At 39.7% G+C, this 21,491-nt stretch overlaps 1 protein-coding gene across 1 annotated transcript in view; it reads left to right on the top strand.

Annotated features, from left to right (window-relative positions):
• The window catches only part of LRRC58 (leucine rich repeat containing 58), a 75,327-nt gene extending 66,499 nt beyond the window's left edge, over nucleotides 1–8,828 (top strand). The window contains exon 5 of the mRNA XM_081796587.1: nucleotides 8,770–8,828. Coding sequence (XP_081652713.1) covers nucleotides 8,770–8,782 — 13 coding nt within the window. The 3' untranslated portion in view covers nucleotides 8,783–8,828. The remainder of the gene's footprint in view (nucleotides 1–8,769) is intronic.
• Nucleotides 8,829–21,491: the final 12,663 nt, after the last annotated feature.

Genomic DNA, 21,491 nt, shown 5'->3' with positions numbered 1-21,491 from the left:
TGAGGCTAATTAGTTAAGAAGGTAGGGGGCTTGGAGCTTAAGGATCAGTGCCAAGCAACAGATGTGAACATTTTTAAACAAATGGTTTTTAACAAACCTGGTATTAGGAGCGAACTTCCCAGCACTACTTGGCTTTCATTTTTAGTTTTGTTCTTGTTTGCATGTAAAACTTTAATCTGGTCCACCAGACCAGAGAGGAGTGGGATTCCCACCACACCAGGGCTGGAGAAAATACCAGAGAAGCACTAAGGGAAGCTGGTGAGTACACACAAGTAAAATATAAAATGTGAACTAACAAAATAGTAAGAAGTAAATGAGATTTTAAAGCCCTCAGCTAAAGGCTGCTGTGTGACCAGAGACCTAGGAGCTCATACACACTTTATAGAAATTTGTGATCTCTAATTCTTATTAGAAACCCAGTTGTGAGTCTATGTTCAGAATGCAAACATTAGCAAAAGAGGGAAAGAAATTAAGTTCTGTACCAAACATTTTGCTATTGGCACCTATAACACATGTTGCAACTTTTACTCAGTAGCTTTGAAATGGATATCTATGCCCAAGACTGAAAACTAAAGGAAGAAAAGAAAACCAGAATAGAAGTTGTTGCAATTAATTTCTAAGGAGAAATTTTAACTTTAGCTTGAGCATGTATGAACCTGTAGAATAAACATTAGCCTTTGTGTTAATACATACTTTTATAGAAACTTTTAATTTTCAAATACACACTGACCAGTAATAATGATAGTAAAACCAGTCCCCATAATAGGTTTGTCTTTTATAACTTAGGAATTCTGTAATGTCTCTTAATTGGTCTCATAGTTAATAGTAAGGATAGTTATATCTTATACTGTTTGCACTGTCATTTGTGTCTGTAAAGATTATCTTTAAACAGTTTGGTCTTGTCAGTAAAAATATTTTCAGGTTAAATATATTACAAGACATTAAGGATCTGCATCTGGCTACTGCTCCCATAGAGGACATCTAGAAAAACTAGATTTTATTTAAAAAAAATTTTTTTTAATCTTCATTTATTTGTTTATTTTTAATTTTTTAATGTTTATTTTTGAAGGAAAGAGACAGAGTGTGGGTGGGGGAGGGGCAGAGAAAGAGGGAGACACAGAATCTGAAGCAGGCTCCAGGCCCTGAACTGTCAGCACAGAGCCCAATGTGGGGCTTAAACCCATGAACCACAAGTTTATGACCTGAGCCGAAGCTGAGTGACTGAGCCACCCAAGAGCCCGTAAAAAAAGTAGATTTTAAGAATTTATTTGAGGACAGGGGCACCTGGATGAATCAGTTGGTTAAGCATCCAACTGATTTGGGCTCAGGTCATGGTTCATAAGTTGGACTTCTGTGTCAGGATCTGCACTGTCAGCACAGAGGTCGCTTGGGATCCTCTCTCGCACTCTTTCTGCCCCTCCCCTGCTAATGCTGTCTCTGTCGCTCAAAATAAGTAAATAAACAACAACAAAAAAATTATTTGAGGGTATAAGAGACCCACTAAGGAAGCCAGAACTTGAGAGCTAAGACCTCATAAAGAGAAACTCAGTGAGTGTCCTGCATAGTAGTTTGCTTTTCCCTTAAGACATTTTCCTAAGTAGCAGGTGAGGAGAAGCTAAGAACCCAAGCAAAAAGCAGCTGCTAAGAGTCAGAAAAGCTGAGCAGAACATTCTACAGTTTGAAAGGGCCAGGGAAGGGTGGGAGGGGGAAGGATTTCTAGGACACTAAACGAGCAAGGATATGAGATGCCTGATTATGAAAAGAAAAGAGGCAGAGAGGCCCAATGATCTAGACAATTTATCTTTCAAGTTGCTTTCCATTTATAAGTAGCATAGACCAAAAGGTAAAAAAGCCAAACAGAAAGCAGATGCTAAAAAAGCCAAGAAACTAACCAGAGCTACTTGCAGTCTTACTGTGCTGGGGAGATAAAAGTTGGAGTGTGGTCCACCAAGGTGGAAGGGCCTGAAAAGCAGTGTGATGGTGACTTTCATATCTGTTTCAATGAGTCACAGGATACCCAGATTTCTGGCTAAACATTATTTTGAGGTATATCTGTGAGAGTGTTTCCAGAAGAGATTAGCATTTGCATTGGAGAACTGAGTAAAGCAGTAGGCCCTCCCCAGTGTGGGTGAGGATCATCCAATCCATTGAGGGTCTGAATGGAACAAAAGGGTAGAGGAAGGGTGAAATTTCTCTGCCTGACAGTTTGACCTAGGACATTGATTTTCTCCTGTCCTTGGCGCTCTTGGTTCTCAGGCCTTCACACTTGGACTGGCATGTATACTATCAGCTCTCTGCCTTGCAGGACTTCAAACTATACTACTAGCTTTCCTGGGTCTCCAGCTTGCAGATAGCTGATCACAGAATTTCTCAGCCTCCTTAATTGTATGACCCAGAACCTTATAATAAATCTCTTTTACTTATATATAAAATATTGGTTCTGTTTCTCTGGAGGACCCTGACTAATACAAACATCCTAAGCTTTCAGTTGGGACTCCTAAAGGACTATATCTGAGAAGTTAGTGAAGAAATAGACCTGGTCTTATTGAAATTGAAATCTAATTCCCAATCAGATCAGTTAGTGATTGGATTAAAGTAATATGTTTATATTATAGTACCCTAGCAGAAGCTAAAGAACATATTCATTGGAGAAAAGAAAATGACCCAGAACTACTGTATTTTTATTATATGGTTTCTGATATTCAGTGAAACAAAATAAAAGCAGGCATACCAAGATACATTTTCCAGAATATGGTGCAGAAAGAGAGAATGCAGACTCCTTGAGTTGAGAAGACAGTTTCAAGTCCAGGGTGACCAAGGCAGCTGGAGTTTAGGGGACAGAGTATCAACATGGAGAGTAAACAGAGAGAATTCCAGAAATCATCACAGAGTACACGAAGTATTAAGCTGAGTACTGATCAGCACATGCCTACAAGGAAGCTACCTAGGGATAGAAAAAGAACCACTCAAAAGGATTAGGGGGAACAGTACTTGCTGCTCACACAGGGCTATGAATAGTGCCTATTCCCACTGGTCATAGTAAAAAAGCTAGTAACTCAGAGGGTATTGGGTAGTGGGCTCTGAGAGATAATGCTTTAGCAGTGGGGAATAATTAGCCCTACAATGAGCACTACTCTGATTCTGCCTAACACCTTAAAAGAAGACCCTATAGGGCCAAACTATTCCCAATTAACTATGTCTTAGAACAAAGCTCAAGAATATTTAGAGGAATAAGAAATTAATATTATGTGTAATTGGAAGCTGTGAGGGCACAGTAAAACATTTGAAGAGATGGTGAGTGAGATATTTTCAACAAAGATAAGGATGGCAGTGATTTCTCTATCAGAAACAATGCAAGCAAAAAGTCAGTGGAAAAATATCTTTAAAGTACTGGAAAAAAACCCCAAACATTTCCAACCTAGAATTCTATACCCAGTGAAAGTATCTTTCAAAACAAAGACAAATAATACTAATAATCAGCCAACAAAGAGATAAAGTATAATCATAAAAATACTGAATTTGCCTATGAGAATTCAGAAAAGGAGGGAAAAGGGAATAAGGAAGAGATGAGACAAATAAAAGACAATAGCCACATAATAAATATATTTAAACTTAAATATACCAATAACTACTTTAGATGTAAATGATCTTAACACCTCAACTAACAGACAGAAAGTGCCATATTGGATTTTAAAAAAGCAAAGCCAACAATGTACTATGTACAAGAAACACATTTCATATATTATGACACAAATGGATTAGAGAAAAGGATGGGAAAGATTTACTATGCTAACACACTGATAATCAAAATATATCTGAGGTTTGCCTGTGTGGCTTAGTTGGTTAAGCATCCAACTCTTGATATTGGCTCAGGTCATAATTTCACAGTTCATGGGATCGAGCCCCTCATTGGGCTCTGTGCTGACAGCACAGAGCCTGCTTGGGATTCTCTCTCTCCCTCTTTCTCTCTCTGCTCCTCCTCTTCTCTCTCTCTCTCTCTCAAAATAAATAAATAAACTGTAAAAAAAATCAAAGTATAGCTGAAAAGCAATATTAGATTGCAGAGCAAAGGATATTACTAAAGATAACAAAAATAATTTCATAATGACAATTTGTCAAGGAGACATAACAATATGAAATATACATTTAACAACAGAACTTCAAAATACATGAAGTAGAAATGATACAACTTCAAGGAGCAATTGACAAATTCACAAGTGTAGTCCAAAATTTCATTAGCTTTTTCTCAGTAATGGATATAACAAGAAGACAGAAAATAATTAAAGATATGGAAGAAGGAGCCAACAGAATCAGTTTGACCTCATTGATCTTCATAGAGCACTATACCTATCAATAGCAAAATATCTATTGTTTTCAAGTGCATGTGGAACATTTACATAGACCATATTCTGGGCCCCAGAATAATTCTCAGTACATTTAAAAGGATTCAAGTCATACCGGGGCGCCTGGGTGGCGCAGTCGGTTAAGCGTCCGACTTCAGCCAGGTCACGATCTCACGGTCCGTGAGTTCGAGCCCCGCGTCAGGCTCTGGGCTGATGGCTCAGAGCCTGGAGCCTGTTTCCGATTCTGTGTCTCCCTCTCTCTCTGTCCCTCCCCCGTTCATGCTCTGTCTCTCTCTGTCCCAAAAATAAATAAACGTTGAAAAAAAAAAAAAAAAAAAAAAAAAAAAAAAAAAAAGGATTCAAGTCATACAAAGTATATTCTTAACCACAATACAATTAGTTAAGAAATCAATGATAGGTGTGCCTGAGTGGCTCAGTTGGTTCAACATCTGACTCTTGATCTCGGTTCAGGTTATGATCTCGGCTTAGGTTATGATCTTGGCTCAGGTTATGATCTCATGGTTCATGAGATCAAGCCCTGTGTCAGGCTCTGTGTGGACAGCACAAAACCTGCTTGGGATTTTCTCTCTTCCTCTCTCTCTGTCCTTGCCCAATGTGCTCTCTCCCTCTCAAAATAAGTAAGTAGACACTTTAAAAAAAGAAATCAATAACAGAAATATTCAAATGTTTGGAAAATAAGCACTGCACTTCAAAATAGCTCACAAGTCAGGCAGGGCACCTGGGTAGCTCAGTCAGTTAAGCATCCCACTCTCGGTTTTGGCTCAGGTCATGATTTCACAGTTTGTGAGTTCAAGCCCCTGCATCCATCTCTGTGCTGACAGCACAAGACCTGCTTGAGATTCTTTCTCTCTCTCTCTCTCTCTCTTTCTCACACCTTCTCGTGCACACATTCACTCCCACTCTCTCTCTCTCTCTCAGAATAGATAAATAAACTTGAAAAAAGTAGCTCATGAGTCAAAGAAGAAATCAAAAGGGAAATCAGAAATTATTTTGGACTGAATGAAAGTGAAAAGTATCAAAAACAGTACTTAGGTGAAAGTTTATAGTGGTTAAGGGTTTGTAAAGAGACAAGTCTCAAATCAATATTGTCAGCTTCCATGCTAAGAAACTAGAATAAAAAAGAGCAAATGAGACCTAAAGGAAGCAGAAGAAAGTAATAAATATCAGAGCAGAAATCAATAAAATGGATAACAAACAAACAGACAAAAAAAAAAGTAGAGATCAATGAAAGCAAATGTTGATTAATTGTGACTATCAATAAAAGCAGTAAACCTCTCGCCAGATTGATAGGATAAAAAAAGAGCAGATACAGTTTGCTAATGTTATAAATTAAAGAGGTGACATCATTACACATTCTGCAGATATTATAAAAACTTTATTCTAATAATTCTATCCACTTAGATAAAATGAACAAATTCCTTGAAAGAGACAAACTACAAAAGTTCATTCAAGAAATATTAGACAATGAAAAAGCCCAGATCTATTGAAGAAAGTCTCAGCAAACTAGGAATAGAGAACTTCCTTACAGTCTCTTCCTTTGCTGTCCTAACAGCTGTTCTCTCATAGTGTTTTCGATAAACTTCTGTCTCCTTTGTGAATTGAATTCTTTCACCACCTGCACTGCTGGCCTACACCCAATTGGTTTCCCTTACATTTGGTGGAGCCCATACTGGTCGCTCTGCTAGCCTAGGACTTTCCTTGGATTCTCTGGGAATTTCTCAGGACTTTCCTTCAGTGGACGACTCTGGTGTTCCTTGGGGAACTGACAACATCGGGCTGAGGTTACTTCTCAGTGAGGATCAGAAGTCCTGGGGGAACAAGCTGGACTGTCCTTGCCTGAAAGAGTGAAGGATTTCCCCTCTTGCCCTTTGGGGAGGGATCCTTCCCTCCCTCTCCTTTCTCTTTTCCACCCTTCAGAGGTCTAACCCTGGTACTTCTCAGACAACTGAATATTTCTGGCCAGGATGGCTCGGCTCCCCAGTGTGGCCTGAAGGTCTGACTACCTGAGGTCAGACTACCTGGCAAAGGACTCGTCTCCTCTCCTCTCCTCTCCTCCCCTCTCCCCTCCCCTCCCCTCCCCACTCCCTCCCCTCCCCTCCCACCTCACTCCCCTGAGGTCTCCATTCCCAGTATGTCACGCAGTTGGCAGTGAAAGCTTGTCCAGGGAAAATCTGCATATATTGTGCACTCAGTTGGGATCCTTTCCTGACACTGGTTGACTCTCAGCCATCTTGGTTCTTTTGCACCCTTGCCCTGCTGCCCTGCCTCTGCTTTTTTCCTTTGTTCTTGCAGATCCAGCCACTATCTTGAACTACAAGTAAAATATGTTCCTACGTGTCTGAATGAATCCAACAATTCCATATATGAATGATAATTCAACAAGGATTCCAGCCCATACCATCAGAGGGTCCCCTCTCCCTAAATCCCATGGACCTGGCCACCAGGGAATTTCATTCACATTGCCTATAAGCATGTTAATATAATACCATGATCTGGTCTCGAACTGCACAAAACCCCTGATGGACCCACAAGTTTAGGTGGGGACAGCACATCCTCCCTTGTCCAGCATGAAGCAGCTACTAAAGATGAGACCTTTGCCCAAATGCCAAATATTTGTCATTGTCAGTCTGTCAGGGAGGAATGTGGAGGAATGTTGCTTTTAGGCAAAACAGGCTTGAGCAGTGGAAACCTGAGTAAGGTAAAAGAGCACATAGTGACTACTGAACTGAATGCAAACAGGCTCATTAGGTGACCCACCTTGAAATATTCATAAGCCCTAGCTGACCAATGGGCTGCTTACAACCAGGCACAAGTACCAAAAAAAGGAAAATTCTATATATTCCCATACTTTCTCAGTTTCCCCCCATAACTCTGGTCCCCTGCCACTGCCTGGTGGCAGACAGTCTTTCCTTTGCTGTTCTGCCACTACTCACTTGCAGTGTATTCAATAAACTTATATCTTCTTTAAAAAAAAGTGGGGGGTTGGCACCTGGGTGGCTCAGTCAGTTGGGCGTCCACTTCGGCTCAGGTCATGATCTCATGGTCTGTGAGTTCGAGCCCCGGATCGGGCTCTGTGCTGACAGCTCAGAGCCTGGAGCCTACTTCAGATTCTGTCTCCCCCTTTCTCTGCCCTTCCCCCGCTCATGCTCTGTCTCTCTCTCTGTCAAAAATAAATAAAACATCAAAAAAAAAAATAACTTCCTTAATCTGATAAAGGGAATCTATGGAAAATCTGCATCTAACATATTTAATGATAAAAGACCAAGTACTTTCTCCCTAAGATCGAGAACAAGACAATGATGACTACTTCACTAATTCTATTCAACATGGTCTTGGAAGCCCTAGCCACTATAATGAGGTAGAAAAATAATAATAAATGAAAAGCATCCAGTTTAGAAAGGAAGAAGTAAGACCATCTTTATTTGCATGTGACCTGATCATCTATTTAGAAAATTCAATGGAATCTGCAAAAGAGCTATTCTAGTAGCTATTAAAAGAGTTTAACATGGTTACAAAATACAATATCAATATATAAACATCAATTGTGGATATATATAGATATTTGTATCTATGTATATCTCTATAGTGTTAAACAATAAAAATTGAAAGTAAAACATATTAGTGGGGCGCCTGGGTGGCTCAGTCAGTTGAGCGTCCGACTTCAGCTCAGGTCATGATCTCACAGTTCATGAGTTCGAGCCCCACGTCAGGCTCTGTGCTGACAGGTCGGCGCCTGGAGCCTGCTTTGGATTCTGTGTCTCCCTCTCTCTCTTCCCCTAACCCACTTGCATCCTGTATCTGTCTCTCTCAAAAATAAATAGATATTTTAAAATTTTTTAAAAATTATATTAGCATCAAAAATATGAAATACTTAGGGTTAAATCTGATAAAAATTATTCAAGAGCTATACACCGAAAACTACAAAACCTTTCTTAGAGCAAGAAGACCTAAATAAATGGAAAGATATACCTTGTTCATGGATGGTATGAAGTGAATGTTTGTGTCCCCCTCAAATTCATATGTTAAAAATCTAGTCCTTAATGTGATGGTATTTGGAGGCAGAGCCTTTGGGAACTAATTAGGTCATGAGGATGGAGCCCTTGTAAATGGGATTAACAAGGGCATTTGGGTGGCTTAGTTAAGCATCTGACTTCAGCTCAGGTCATGATCTCACAGTTTGTGAGTTCGAGCCCCATGTTGGGCTCAGTGCTGACATCTCAGAGCCTGGAGCCTGCTTTGGATTCTGTGTCTCCCTCTTTCTCTGCCCCTTCCCTGCTCACACTCTGTCTGTCTCTCTCTCTCTCAAAAATAAATAAACATTAACAATAATAATAAAAATAAATGGGATTAGTGCCCTTTTAAGAAGAGGCCAGAGAACTAAGTAACTCTCTTTCCATCATGTAAGGATGCAGCAATAAGTCAGCTATCTGCAAACTGGAAGAGGGCTTTCACCAGAATTCAACCATTTTGGACCATGATCTTGGACTTCCAGCCTCCAGAACTGTGAGAAATAAATTTCTGTTGTTTATAAGCCACCTAGTCTATGGTATTTTGTTGTACCAGTTAAGCCAAGACAATGGGATAGAGACTTAATATTGCTAAGATTTTGTTTTTTCCCCGAATTCATCTATAGATACAATGCAGTCCTAATCAAAATCCCAGATATTCTTGTAGAAATTGATAACTTCATTCTAAAATTCATGTCAAAATGTGCAGTATTTAGAATAGCCAAAACACCTTTCTTTTTTTTTCTTTTTTTTAACATTATTTTTTATTTTTTAAAATTTACATCCAAATTAGTTAGCATATAGTGAAGCAATGATTTCAGGAGTAGATTCCTTAATGCCCCTTACCCATTTAGCCTGTCCCCCCTCCCACAACCCCTCTAGCAAACCTCAGTTTGTTCTCCATATTTAAAAGTCTCTTATGTTTTGTCCCCCTCCCTGTTTTTATTATTTTTGTTTCCCTTCCCTTATGTTCATCTCTTTTGTCTTTTAAAGCCCTCATATGAGTGAAGTCATATGATTTTTGTCTTTCTCTGACTGACCAATTTCACTTAGCATAATACCCTCCAGTTCCATCCACGTAGTTGCAAATGGACAGATTTCATTCTTTTTGATTGCCAAGTAATACTCCATTGTGTGTGTGTGTGTGTGTGTGTGTGTATATGTATGCATATATATATATATATGTATATACACACACACATATGTGTGTATATATATGTGTATATATATATATACACACACACACACACATATGTATATATATACACCACATCTTCTTTATCCATTCATCCATCGATGGACATTTAGGCTCTTTCCATACTTTGGCTATTGTTGATAGTACTGCTATAAACATGGGGGTGCATGTGTCCCTTCAAAACAGCACACCTGTATCCTGTGGATAAATGCCTAGTAGTGCAATTGCTGGGTCGTAAGGTAGTTCTATTTTTAGTTTTTTGAGGAACCTCCATACTGTTTTCCAGAGTGGCTGCACCAGCTTGCATTGCCACCAACAATGCAAAAGAGATCCTCTCTTTCCGCCTCCTCGCCAACATCTGTTGTTGCCTGAGTTGTTAATGTTAGCCATTCTGACAGGTATAAGGTGGTATCTCATTGTGGTTTTGATTTGTATTTCCCTGATGATGAGTGATGTTGAGCATTTTTTCATGTGTCGGTTGGCCATCTGGATGTCTTCTTTGGAGAAGTGTCTATTCATGTCTTTTGCCCATTTCTTCACTGGATTACTTGTTTTTTGGGTGTTGAGTTTGATAAGTTCTTCATAGATTTTGGATACTAACCCTTTGTCTGATATATCATTTGCAAATATCTTCTCCCATTCTTTCGGTCGCCTTTTAGTTTTGCTGATTGTTTCCTTCGCTGTGCAGAAGCTTTTTATTTTGATGAGGTCCCAGTAGTTAATTTTTGTTTTTGTTTCCCTTGCCTCTGGAGACGTGTTGAGTAAGAAATTGCTGCGGGCAAGATCAGAGAGGTTTTTGCCTGCTTTCTCCTCGAGGATTTTGATGGCTTCCTGTCTTACATTAAGGTCTTTCATCCATTTTGAGTTTATTTTTGTGTATGGTGTAAGAAAGTGGTCCAGGTTCATTCTTCTGCATGTCGCTGTCCAGTTTTCCCAGTACCACTTGCTGAAGAGACTGTCTTTATTCCATTGGATATTCTTTCCTGCTTTGTCAAAGATTAGTTGGCCATACGTTTGTTGGCCATTCTGGGTTCTCTGTTCTATTCCATGGATCTGAGTGTCTGTTCTTGTGCCAGTACCATACTGTCTTGATGATTATAGCTTTGTAGTATAACTTGAAGTCTGGGATTGTAATGCCTCCTGCTTTGGTTTTCTTTTTCAAGATTGCTTTGGCTATTCGGGGTCTTTTCTGGTTCCATACAAATTTTAGGATTATTTGTTCTAGCTCTGTGAAGAATGCTGGTGTTACTTTGATAGGGATTGCATTGAATATGTAGATTGCTTTGGGTAGTATTGACATTTTAACAATATTTGTTCTTCCTATCCAGGAGCATGGAATCTTTTTCCATTTCTTTGAGTCTTCTTCAGTTTCTTTCATAACCTTTCTATAGTTTTCAGTGTATAGATTTTTCACCTCTTTGGTTAGATTTATTCCTAGGTATTTTGTGGTTTTTGGTGCAACTGTAAATGGGATCGGTTCCTTGATTTCTCTTTCTGTCGCTTCATTGTTGGTGTATAGGAAAGCAATCGATATCTGTGCATTGATTTTATATCCTGCAACTTTTCTGAATTCATGTGTAAGTTATGGCAGTGTTTTGGTGGAATCTTTTGGACTTTCCATACGGAGTATCATGTCATCTGCGAAGAGTGAAAATTTGACCTCCTCCTGGCCGATTTGGATGCCTTTTATTTCTTTGTGTTGTCTGATTGCAGAGGCTAAGACTTCCAATACTGTGTTGAATAACAGTGGCGAGAGTGGACATCCCTGTCTTGTTCCTGACCTTAGGGGGAAAGCTCTCAGTTTTTCCCTACTGAGGATGATATTAGCATTGGGTCATTCATATATGGCTTTTATGATCTTGAGGTATGATCCTTCTATCCCTACTTTCTTGAGGGTTTTTATCAATAAAGGATGCTGTATTTTGTCAAATGCTTTCTCTGCATCTATTGTAAGGATCATATGGTCAACAAAAGAAAGCTGGAGTAGCCATACTTATATCAGACAATCTAGACTTTAAAATAAAGACTGTATCAAGAGATGCAGAAAGGCATTATATCATAATCAAGGGGTCCATAGACCAAGAAGACCTAACAATTGTAAACATGTATGCACCAAATGTGAAAGCACCCAAATATATAAATCAATTAATCACAAACATAAAGAAACTCATTGATAGTAATACCATAATAGTAGGAGACTTCAACACCCCACTCACAACAATGGACAGATCATCTAATCAAAAAATCAACAAGGAAACAATGGCTTTGAATGACACACTGGACCAAATGAACTTAACAGATATATTCAGAACATTTTGTCCTAAAGCAGCAGAATATACATTTTTCTCCAGTGCACATGGAGGGTTCTCCAGAATAGACCATATACTGGGACACAAATCAGCCCTAAGTAAGTACATAAAGATCGAGATCATACTGTGCATATTTTCAGACCACAACATTATGTAACTTAAAATCAACCACAAGAAAAAATTTGGAAAGGTAACAAATACTTGGAGACGGAAGAACATCCTACTAAAGAATGAATGGGCTAACCAAGCAGTTAAAGAGGAAATTAAGAAGTATATGGAAGTCAGTGAAAATGATAGCACCACAACCCAAAACCTCTGGGACACAGCAAAGGCAGTCATAAGAGGAAAGTATATAGCAATCCAGGCCTTCCTAAAGAAGGAAGAAAGATCTCAGATACACAACCTAACCTTACGCCTTAAGGAGCTGGAAAAAGAACAGCAAATAAAACCCCAAACCAGCAGAAGACAGGAAATAATAAAGATAAGAGCAGAAATTAATGCTATCGAAACCAAACAAACAGTAGAACAGATCAATGAAACCAGAAGCTGGTTCTTTGAAAGAATTAACAAAATTCATAAACCACTAGCCAGTCTGATCAAGAAGAAAAAGGAAAGGACCCAAATAAGTAAAATCAAGAATGAAAGAGGAGAGATCACAACCAACACAACAGAAATAAAAACAATAATAACAGAATATTACGAGCAATTATATGCCAATAAAATGGGCAATCTGGAAGAAATGGACAAATTCCTAGAAACATATACCTTACCAAAACTGAAACAGGAAGAAATAAAAAATCTGAACAGACCCATAACCAGTAAGGAAATCGAATTAGTAATCAAAAACCTGTCAAAATACAAGAGTCCAGGGCCAGATGGCTTTCCAGGGGAATTCTAGCAAACATTTAAGGAAGAGTTAACACCTATTCTCTTGAAACTGTTCCAAAAAATAGAAATGGAAGTAAAACTTCCAAATTCTTTCTATGAAGCCAGCATTACCTTGATTCCAAAACCAGACAGAGACCCCACTAAAAAGGAGAACTATAGACCAATTTCCCTGATGAACATGGATGGAAAAGTCCTCAACAAAGGTATTGCTAACCGGATCCAACAATACATTAAAAAAATTATTCACCACGACGAAGTGGGATTTATACCTGGGATACAGGGCTGGTTGAATATCTGCAAAAACAATTAACGTGATTCATCACATCAATACAAGAAAAAACAACTATCTTTTAAGGAACAAAGTTGAGACTATTACTACCTGTTCATTATTTTGAATACAAGAATGGTTTTACAGTTGTGTGTGTGTGTGTGTGTGTGTGTGTGTGTGTGTGTGTGTGTGTGTATATATATATATATATATATATATATATGTCAAAATTTATTAAATTGACACTTTTAAATATCAGCAGTTTATTACATGGAATTTGTACCTCAATAGAGTTGTTTTTGAAAAGCTAATGTATAGGAAAATGAGAGAGCAAAAGAGTAAAAAAAAAGTACAATAAAAGGAACATAGAACAATTTGGAAAAATAAAACAAATAGTAACATAACAGATATTTAACTCATTTATGTCAGTAATTATCTTAAGAATAAAAATACAATTCTAATAAATGGCAAAGCTTATTGTATTAAAGACTAAACATATTAGAAGTTTTTATTAAAATATTTTAATTAGTGACAAAGTTTGTCTTAGCTCTTATTATCTTAGTGTACCTTGCTTTATTTTTGGGTAGCCACAATGAAATATTTTATTTATGAGAACAATGGAAAGAAAAAATATTAAAAACTTTTTTCTCGACACCAAAAAAACAATTCAATTAAAAAATGGGCAGAGGACCTGATTAAACATTTTTCTGAAGAAGACATATAGATAGCCAACAGACACATGAAAAGATGATCAACATCAGGGAAATACAAATCAAAACTACAACGAAATATCACCTCACAGCAGTCAAAATGGCTAATATCAAAAGGACAAAAAATAAGTATTGGTGAGGACATGGAGAGAAAGGAACCCTTGTGCACTGTTGGTGGGAATATAAATAAATTGGTGCAGCCACTCTGGAAACAGTATGGAGGTTCCTAAAAAAATTAAAAATAGAAGTGCCATATGATCCAGTAATTCCACTACTGGGTACTTAGCTAAAAAAAATGAAAACACTCATTCTAAGAGATAAGTGCACCCCCATGTTAGTGCAGCATTATTTACAATAGCCAAGATGTGGAAGCAGCCTAAATGTCCATTGATAGATAAATGTATTAAAAAGATGTAATACACACACACACACATACACACACAAATGGAATATTACACAGCCATGAAAAGAATGAAATCTTGCCATTTGCAACAATATGGTTGGAGCTAGAGGTTATTATCCTAAGTGAAATAAATCAGACAGAGAAAGACAAATACCATATGATTTCACTTATATGTGGAATCTAAGAAACAAAACAAATGAATAAAAAAGCAGAAAAAGACCCACAAAGACAGAGAACAAGCTGGTGTTTGCCAGAGGGGAGGTGGGTAGGAAGATGGGCAAAATGGGCGAAGGGGAGTGGGAAGTACAGGTTTCCAGCTATGGAAATCATGGGGATGAAAGGTACTGCATAGAGAATATGTAGTCAATGGTACTGTAATAAAGTTGTATGGTAGCTATACTTGTGAGCATAGAGCATAGAGTTGTTGTATACCTGAAACTAATGTAACATTGTGTGTTAACTATATTTCAGTAAAAACAAACAAACAAACAACTTTCTTTTATCCCTGGCTTCAACTAAGTTGTGGTTTGAAATGAGCCTCTTCACTTGGGATGATTGAGGTTGTGGTTTGGCATGTAAAATACTCTATATTTGCACGTTTCTCAGGAGAGGGTCTATAGCTTTCATCAGTATCTCATGTCCAAAAAAATACTTAAGAATCTTGGTTTAAAGAATGAAAGAACTGAGTGCTGTTCTAAGGGTCTAATTTCTCAACAGTACTTCTCTGAAATTAATTTCTAGTGAACAAGTCAAATGACTCGAAATGTGTACATGAGCCTTATCACAGCAGCTTGGAGTAATAAATTCCAGATTATTCCAAGGGTTTGTGTGGTTTAAACTTTGATGAAAGCTCTGTTTCCTTTAGTTGGACTGGGATTCTCATGGTATGATACCCAGATCAACAGCTACAGCGTCACTTGGGAATTTACTAGAAATGCAAATTCTCAGGCCCGACTGATTCAGAAACTCTGGAAGTGGGGGCAAGCAATCAGTGTTTTTGAAGGAGCTCTCTAAATGATTCTGATGTACAAGTTTGATAACCACTGAGTCAAAATATACCTAGAAAAGCCCATTCTCTACCCCCTGCTTCTAGGCCACATTTAGGACAGTTTGTTAATTAAGGAAGTGGCTACAGAAGGAACAGTCTAATTTGATGGCTTATATTTTCCATCTCTTTATCCTCACAGGCCGAATTGCTCTCACACAAGTATACTGGGTTGCGCAGCAACACGGAGCAACAGTTTAGAGAAAATCAGTGTCCAGCTGAAACTGGAGTTTAGAGACACAGCATGAAAGTTCACTCATAAAAATTCTGACCAGGAGGCTTTTCAGGGATGAGCCCCAGTAATTCCAAAGGCCTTGGAGCTCCACTTTTTTTATTTTTACATTTTTTATTTATTTTTGAGACAGAGAGAGAGACAGCAGAGAGAGAGGGAGACACAGAATCCAAAGCAGGCTCCAGGCTCCGAGCTGTCAGCACAGAGCCCAATGTGGGGTTCGAACTCACGAGCTGTGAGATCATGACCCAAGGCAAATGCTCAACCGACTGACCTACCCAGGCACCCTCCACTTCTTTTGAGGAGGAGAACATTCAGTCTCCCCAGCCGACTGAACCTCAGGAACAAAGTTTTATTTACCTTTTTCCAGCTGTGTGGCACCCTCACAAACATCCTTTAAAGGAGTACTCAGTGTCACCAAGGCTCTATTTGTAAGGTAGGTTAATGAGTTCACTAAGCCTATGTTCTGAGTACCCAAAAGGAGAAGTCTTAGCTATAGCAGCATAGAATTGAGCTGTTTAAAACTAGCCTCTGGGGGAGGCTGTGTGGCTCAGTCAGTTGAGCATCCAGCTTCAGCTCAGGTCACGATCTCATGATTTGTGGGTTCGAGCCCCACGTAGGGCTCTGTGCTGACAGCTCAGAGCCTGGAGCCTGCTTTAAATTTGGTATCTCCCTCTCTCTTTCTGCACCTCCCAGTTTGTGAGCTCACTTGTGCACACTCTCTCTCATAAATAAATAAATAAAACTTTAAAAATAAAACTAGCCTCTGAAGTATCAAATGATCATTTTCTCAAGTCCTCCTGTAGCCTTCTGAAGCTTGCTTTGTTGTGACACCTTACTGTTTGTTGATGAGTAATAGCATAGAACACTTCACAGCAGTTCTCATTAAAGGAGGGCAGCCAAGTGGAATTCATTCTTGGCTCTTAATAGTTTTCAAATGAGAATTTTATTGCATATTAATGAGCACCATTTGACATTTGTGACTGGTTTTTATGGAAATCATGCACTTATAATTTGCATAATAGTACCTAAGTGCTTTTAGGTAACAATGCCACTCTGAGAAGTTGGTGAGGGTTTTAGTATGTTGTTTTTAGTGTTGCCTTTTTTTAGGGGGAGTGGTGGTGGTTCTTTAATCCCCAGCTCCAGTCCCTGGCAGTAGTGTGGAATATTAACAGGTCTGCAGGATCCATCTATAAGGGGTCTCTAGGATCTGTCTATAAGGCAGTTGGGACTCACTGCCCAGTTTGTGTGTGGTTGTGCCAGCTTATAACTGAGCACAGAGAGAGTCAGCAAAACACATCAGGGCAGGGTTCTAAAAGCAGGAGATGCTCCCACTGTAGTCAGAGGGGGATGTTCTAGCCCTCTGCGAATCAAACCTCCTGCTTCTCCTGACTTATAGAAGTCTCTAGATGATCCTGAGGGTTGTTCCTAGACATCTAGGACTCCTGTGCTCTGTGATGTCTTGAAAATGTCTCTGGGTCTACCTCAACAAATATGTATTGATTGCCTAGTATGTACCAGGCACCATGCTAGGTGCTAGAGCAAGACCATGTTGGCGTGTTCCCTGCAGCATCCTTAGCTCTTAGCACAGTGACTATTGCATAATAGTTGATCAATATTTATTGAATTAATGAACATGGTCTTTGCCATTGAGGATATATATCCATTGAGGATATATAATTCATTATTCTTACAAAATCTAATTGTAAGTGTAGTATAAAGATCATTATAGTATAAAGATTATAATGTTAGAAGATATTAATGATTCAGAACTTGGAATTCTGTTAGAGTATTTAGAGAAACAAGATGGATAACCTCAGTTATGCACCCTCAAGTCTTCTGTACAAATGACCCTTCTGTATAAATCAATATTTATTGATGATCTAGTGTATATCAGTTATGTTTCCATACATCCCATTTGATTTAATCATTAGCAAAACCTATGAGGTGTAGATAGTATTATCCTCATTTCATAGAGGAGGTGGCTAAGAATTGGAGAAGTGACTGATATTGGTCCGGAAGATGGCGGCGTAGGAGGACGCGGGGCTCACAGCGCGTCCTGCCGATCATTTAGATTCCACCTACACCTGCCTAAAGAACCCAGAAAACCGCCAGAGGATTAGCAGAAGGGAGTCTCCGGAGTCAAGCGCAGACTAGAGGCCCACGGAAGAGGGTAGGAAGGGCGGCGAGGCGGTGCGCGCTCCACGGACTGGCGGGAGGGAGCCAGGGCGGAGGGGCGGCTCGCCGGCCAAGCAGAGCCCCCGAGTCTGGCTGGCAAAAGCGGAGGGGCCGGACGGACTGTGTTCCGACAGCAAGCGCGACTTAGCGTCTGGGAGGTCAGAAGTGAACAGCTCTGCTCGGAAAGCGGGAAGGCTGGAGGACAAAGGGAGGGAGAGCTGCTGAGCTCCCGGACGGCAGAGCTCAGCTTGGCGGGGAACAAAGGCGCCAGCGCCATCTCCCCCGCCCATCCCCCAGCCAAAATCCCAAAGGGAACCGGTTCCTGCCAGGGAACTTGCTCGCTCCGCGCAAACACCCAACTCTGTGCTTCTGCGGAGCCAAACCTCCGGCAGCCGATCTGACTCCCTCCCGCTGCCACAGGGCTCCTCCTGAAGTGGATCACCTAAGGAGAAGCGAGCTAAGCCTGCCCCTCCAGCCCCCGTGCACCTTGCCTACCCACCCCAGCTAATACGCCAGATCCCCAGCAACACAAGCCTGGCAGTGTGCAAGTAGCCCAGACGGGACACGCCACCCCACAGTGAATCCCGCCCCTAGGAGAGGGGAAGAGAAGGCACACACCAGTCTGACTGTGGCCCCAGCAGTGGGCTGGGGGCAGACATCGGGTCGGACTGCGGCCCCGCCCACTAACTCCAGTTATACACCACAGCACAGGGGAAGTGCACTGCAGGTCCTCACCACGCCAGGGACTCTCCAAAATGACCAAACGGAAGAATTCCCCTCAGAAGAATCTCCAGGAAATAACAACAGCTAATGAACTGATCAAAAAGGATTTAAATAATATAACAGAAAGTGAATTTAGAATAATAGTCATAAAATTAATCGCTGGGCTTGAAAACAGTATACAGGACAGCAGAGAATCTCTTGCCACAAAGATCGAGGGACTAAGGAACAGTCACGAGGAGTTGAAAAACGCTTTAAACGAATTGCAAAACAAAATGGAATCCACGATGGCTCGGCTTGAAGAGGCAGAGGAGAGAATAGGTGAACTAGAAGATAAAGTTATGGAGAAAGAGGAAGCTGAAAGAAAGAGAGATAAAAAAATCCAGGAGTATGAGGGGAAAATTAGAGAACTAAGTGATACACTAAAAAAAAATAATATACGCATAATTGGTATCCCAGAGGAGGAAGAGAGAGGGAAGGGTGCTGAAGGGGTACTTGAACAAATTATAGCTGAGAACTTCCCTGAACTGGGGAAGGAAAAAGGCATTGAAATCCAAGAGGCACAGAGAACTCCCTTCAGACGTAACTTGAATCGATCTTCTGCACGACATATCATAGTGAAACTGGCAAAATACAAGGATAAAGAGAAAATTCTGAAAGCAGCAAGGGATAAACGTGCCCTCACATATAAAGGGAGACCTATAAGACTCGTGACTGATCTCTCCTTTGAAACTTGGCAGGCCAGAAAGGCTTGGCACGATATCTACAGTGTGCTAAACAGAAAAAATATGCAGCCGAGAATCCTTTATCCAGCAAGTCTGTCATTTAGAATAGAAGGAGAGATAAAGGTCTTCCCAAACAAACAAAAACTGAAGGAATTTGTCACCACGAAACCAGCCCTACAAGAGATCCTAAGGGGGATCCTGTGAGACAAAGTACCAGAGACATCACTACAAGCATAAAACATACAGACATCACAATGACTCTAAACCCATATCTTTCTATAATAACACTGAATGTAAATGGATTAAATGCGCCAACTAAAAGACATAGGGTATCAGAATGGATAAAAAAACAAGACCCATCTATTTGCTGTCTACAAGAGACACATTTCAGATCTGAGGACACCTTTAGATTGAGAGTGAGGGGATGGAGAACTATTTATCATGCTCCTGGAAGCCAAAAGAAAGCTGGAGTAGCCATACTTATATCAGACAAACTAGACTTTAAATTAAAGGCTGTAACAAGAGATGAAGAAGGGCATTATATAATAATCACAGGGTCTATCCACCAGGAAGAGCTAACTATTATAAATGTCTATGCGCCAAATACCCGAGCCCCCAGATATATAAAACAATTACTCATAAACATAAGCAACCTTATTGATAAGAATGTGGTCATTGCAGGGGACTTTAACACCCCACTTACAGAAATGGATAGATCATCTAGACACACAGTCAATAAAGAAACAAGGGCCCTGAATGATACATTGGATCAGATGGACTTGACAGATATATTTAGAACTCTGCATCCCAAAGCAACAGAATATACTTTCTTCTCGAGTGCACATGGAACATTCTCCAAGATAGATCATATACTGGGTCACAAAACAGCCCTTCATAAGTTTACAAGAATTGAAATTATACCATGCATACTTTCAGACCACAATGCTATGAAGCTTGAAATCAACCACAGGAAAAAGTCTGGAAAACCTCCAAAAGCATGGAGGTTAAAGAACACCCTACTAACGAACGAGTGGGTCAACCAGGCAATTAGAGAAGAAATTAAAACATATATGGAAACAAACGAAAATGAAAATACAACAATCCAAATGCTTTGGGATGCAGCGAAGGCAGTCCTGAGAGGAAAATACATTGCAATCCAGGCCTATCTCAAGAAACAAGAAAAATCCCAAATACAAAATCTAACAGCACACCTAAAGGAAATAGAAGCAGAACAGCAAAGGCAGCCTAAACCCAGCAGAAGAAGAGAAATAATAAAGATCAGAGCAGAAATAAACAATATAGAATCTAAAAAAACTGTAGAGCAGATCAACGAAACCAAGAGTTGGTTTTTTGAAAAAATAAACAAAATTGACAAACCTCTAGCCAGGCTTCTCAAAAAGAAAAGGGAGATGACCCAAATAGATAAAATCATGAATGAAAATGGAATGATTACAACCAATCCCTCAGAGATACAAACAATTATCAGGGAATACTATGAAAAATTATATGCCAGCAAATTGGACAACCTGGAAGAAATGGACAAATTTCTAAACACCCACACTCTTCCAAAACTCAATCAGGAGGAAATAGAAAGCTTGAACAGACCCATAACCAGCGAAGAAATTGAATCGGTTATCAAAAATCTCCCAACAAATAAGAGTCCAGGACCAGATGGCTTCCCAGGGGAGTTCTACCAGACATTTAAAGCAGAGATAATACCTATCCTTCTCAAGCTATTCCAAGAAATAGAAAGGGAAGGAAAACTTCCAGACTCATTCTATGAAGCCAGTATTACTTTGATTCCTAAACCAGACAGAGACCCAGTAAAAAAAGAGAACTACAGGCCAATATCCCTGATGAATATGGATGCAAAAATTCTTAATAAGATACTAGCTAATCGAATTCAACAGCATATAAAAAGAATTATTCACCATGATCAAGTGGGATTCATTCCTGGGATGCAGGGCTGGTTCAACATTCGCAAATCGATCAACGTGATACATCACATTAACAAAAAAAAAAGAGAAGAACCATATGATCCTGTCAATCGATGCAGAAAAGGCCTTTGACAAAATCCAGCACCCTTTCTTAATAAAAACCCTTGAGAAAGTCGGGATAGAAGGAACATACTTAAAGATCATAAAGGCCATTTATGAAAAGCCCACAGCTAACATCATCCTCAACGGGGAAAAACTGAGAGCTTTTTCCCTGAGATCAGGAACACGACAGGGATGCCCACTGTCACCGCTGCTGTTTAACATAGTGCTGGAAGTTCTAGCCTCAGCAATCAGACAACAAAAGGAAATCAAAGGCATCAAAATTGGCAAAGATGAAGTCAAGCTTTCGCTTTTTGCAGATGACATGATATTATACATGGAAAATCCGATAGACTCCACCAAAAGTCTGCTAGAACTGATACATGAATTCAGCAAAGTTGCAGGATACAA

Source organism: Panthera onca, chromosome C2 (genome assembly GCF_046562875.1).
Source record: "Panthera onca isolate mPanOnc1 chromosome C2, mPanOnc1 haplotype 2, whole genome shotgun sequence".
In the NCBI taxonomy this organism is placed as follows: domain Eukaryota; kingdom Metazoa; phylum Chordata; class Mammalia; order Carnivora; family Felidae; genus Panthera; species Panthera onca.
Note: the sequence above shows the minus strand (reverse complement) of the source record. Positions and strands in the feature narration are given on the sequence as shown.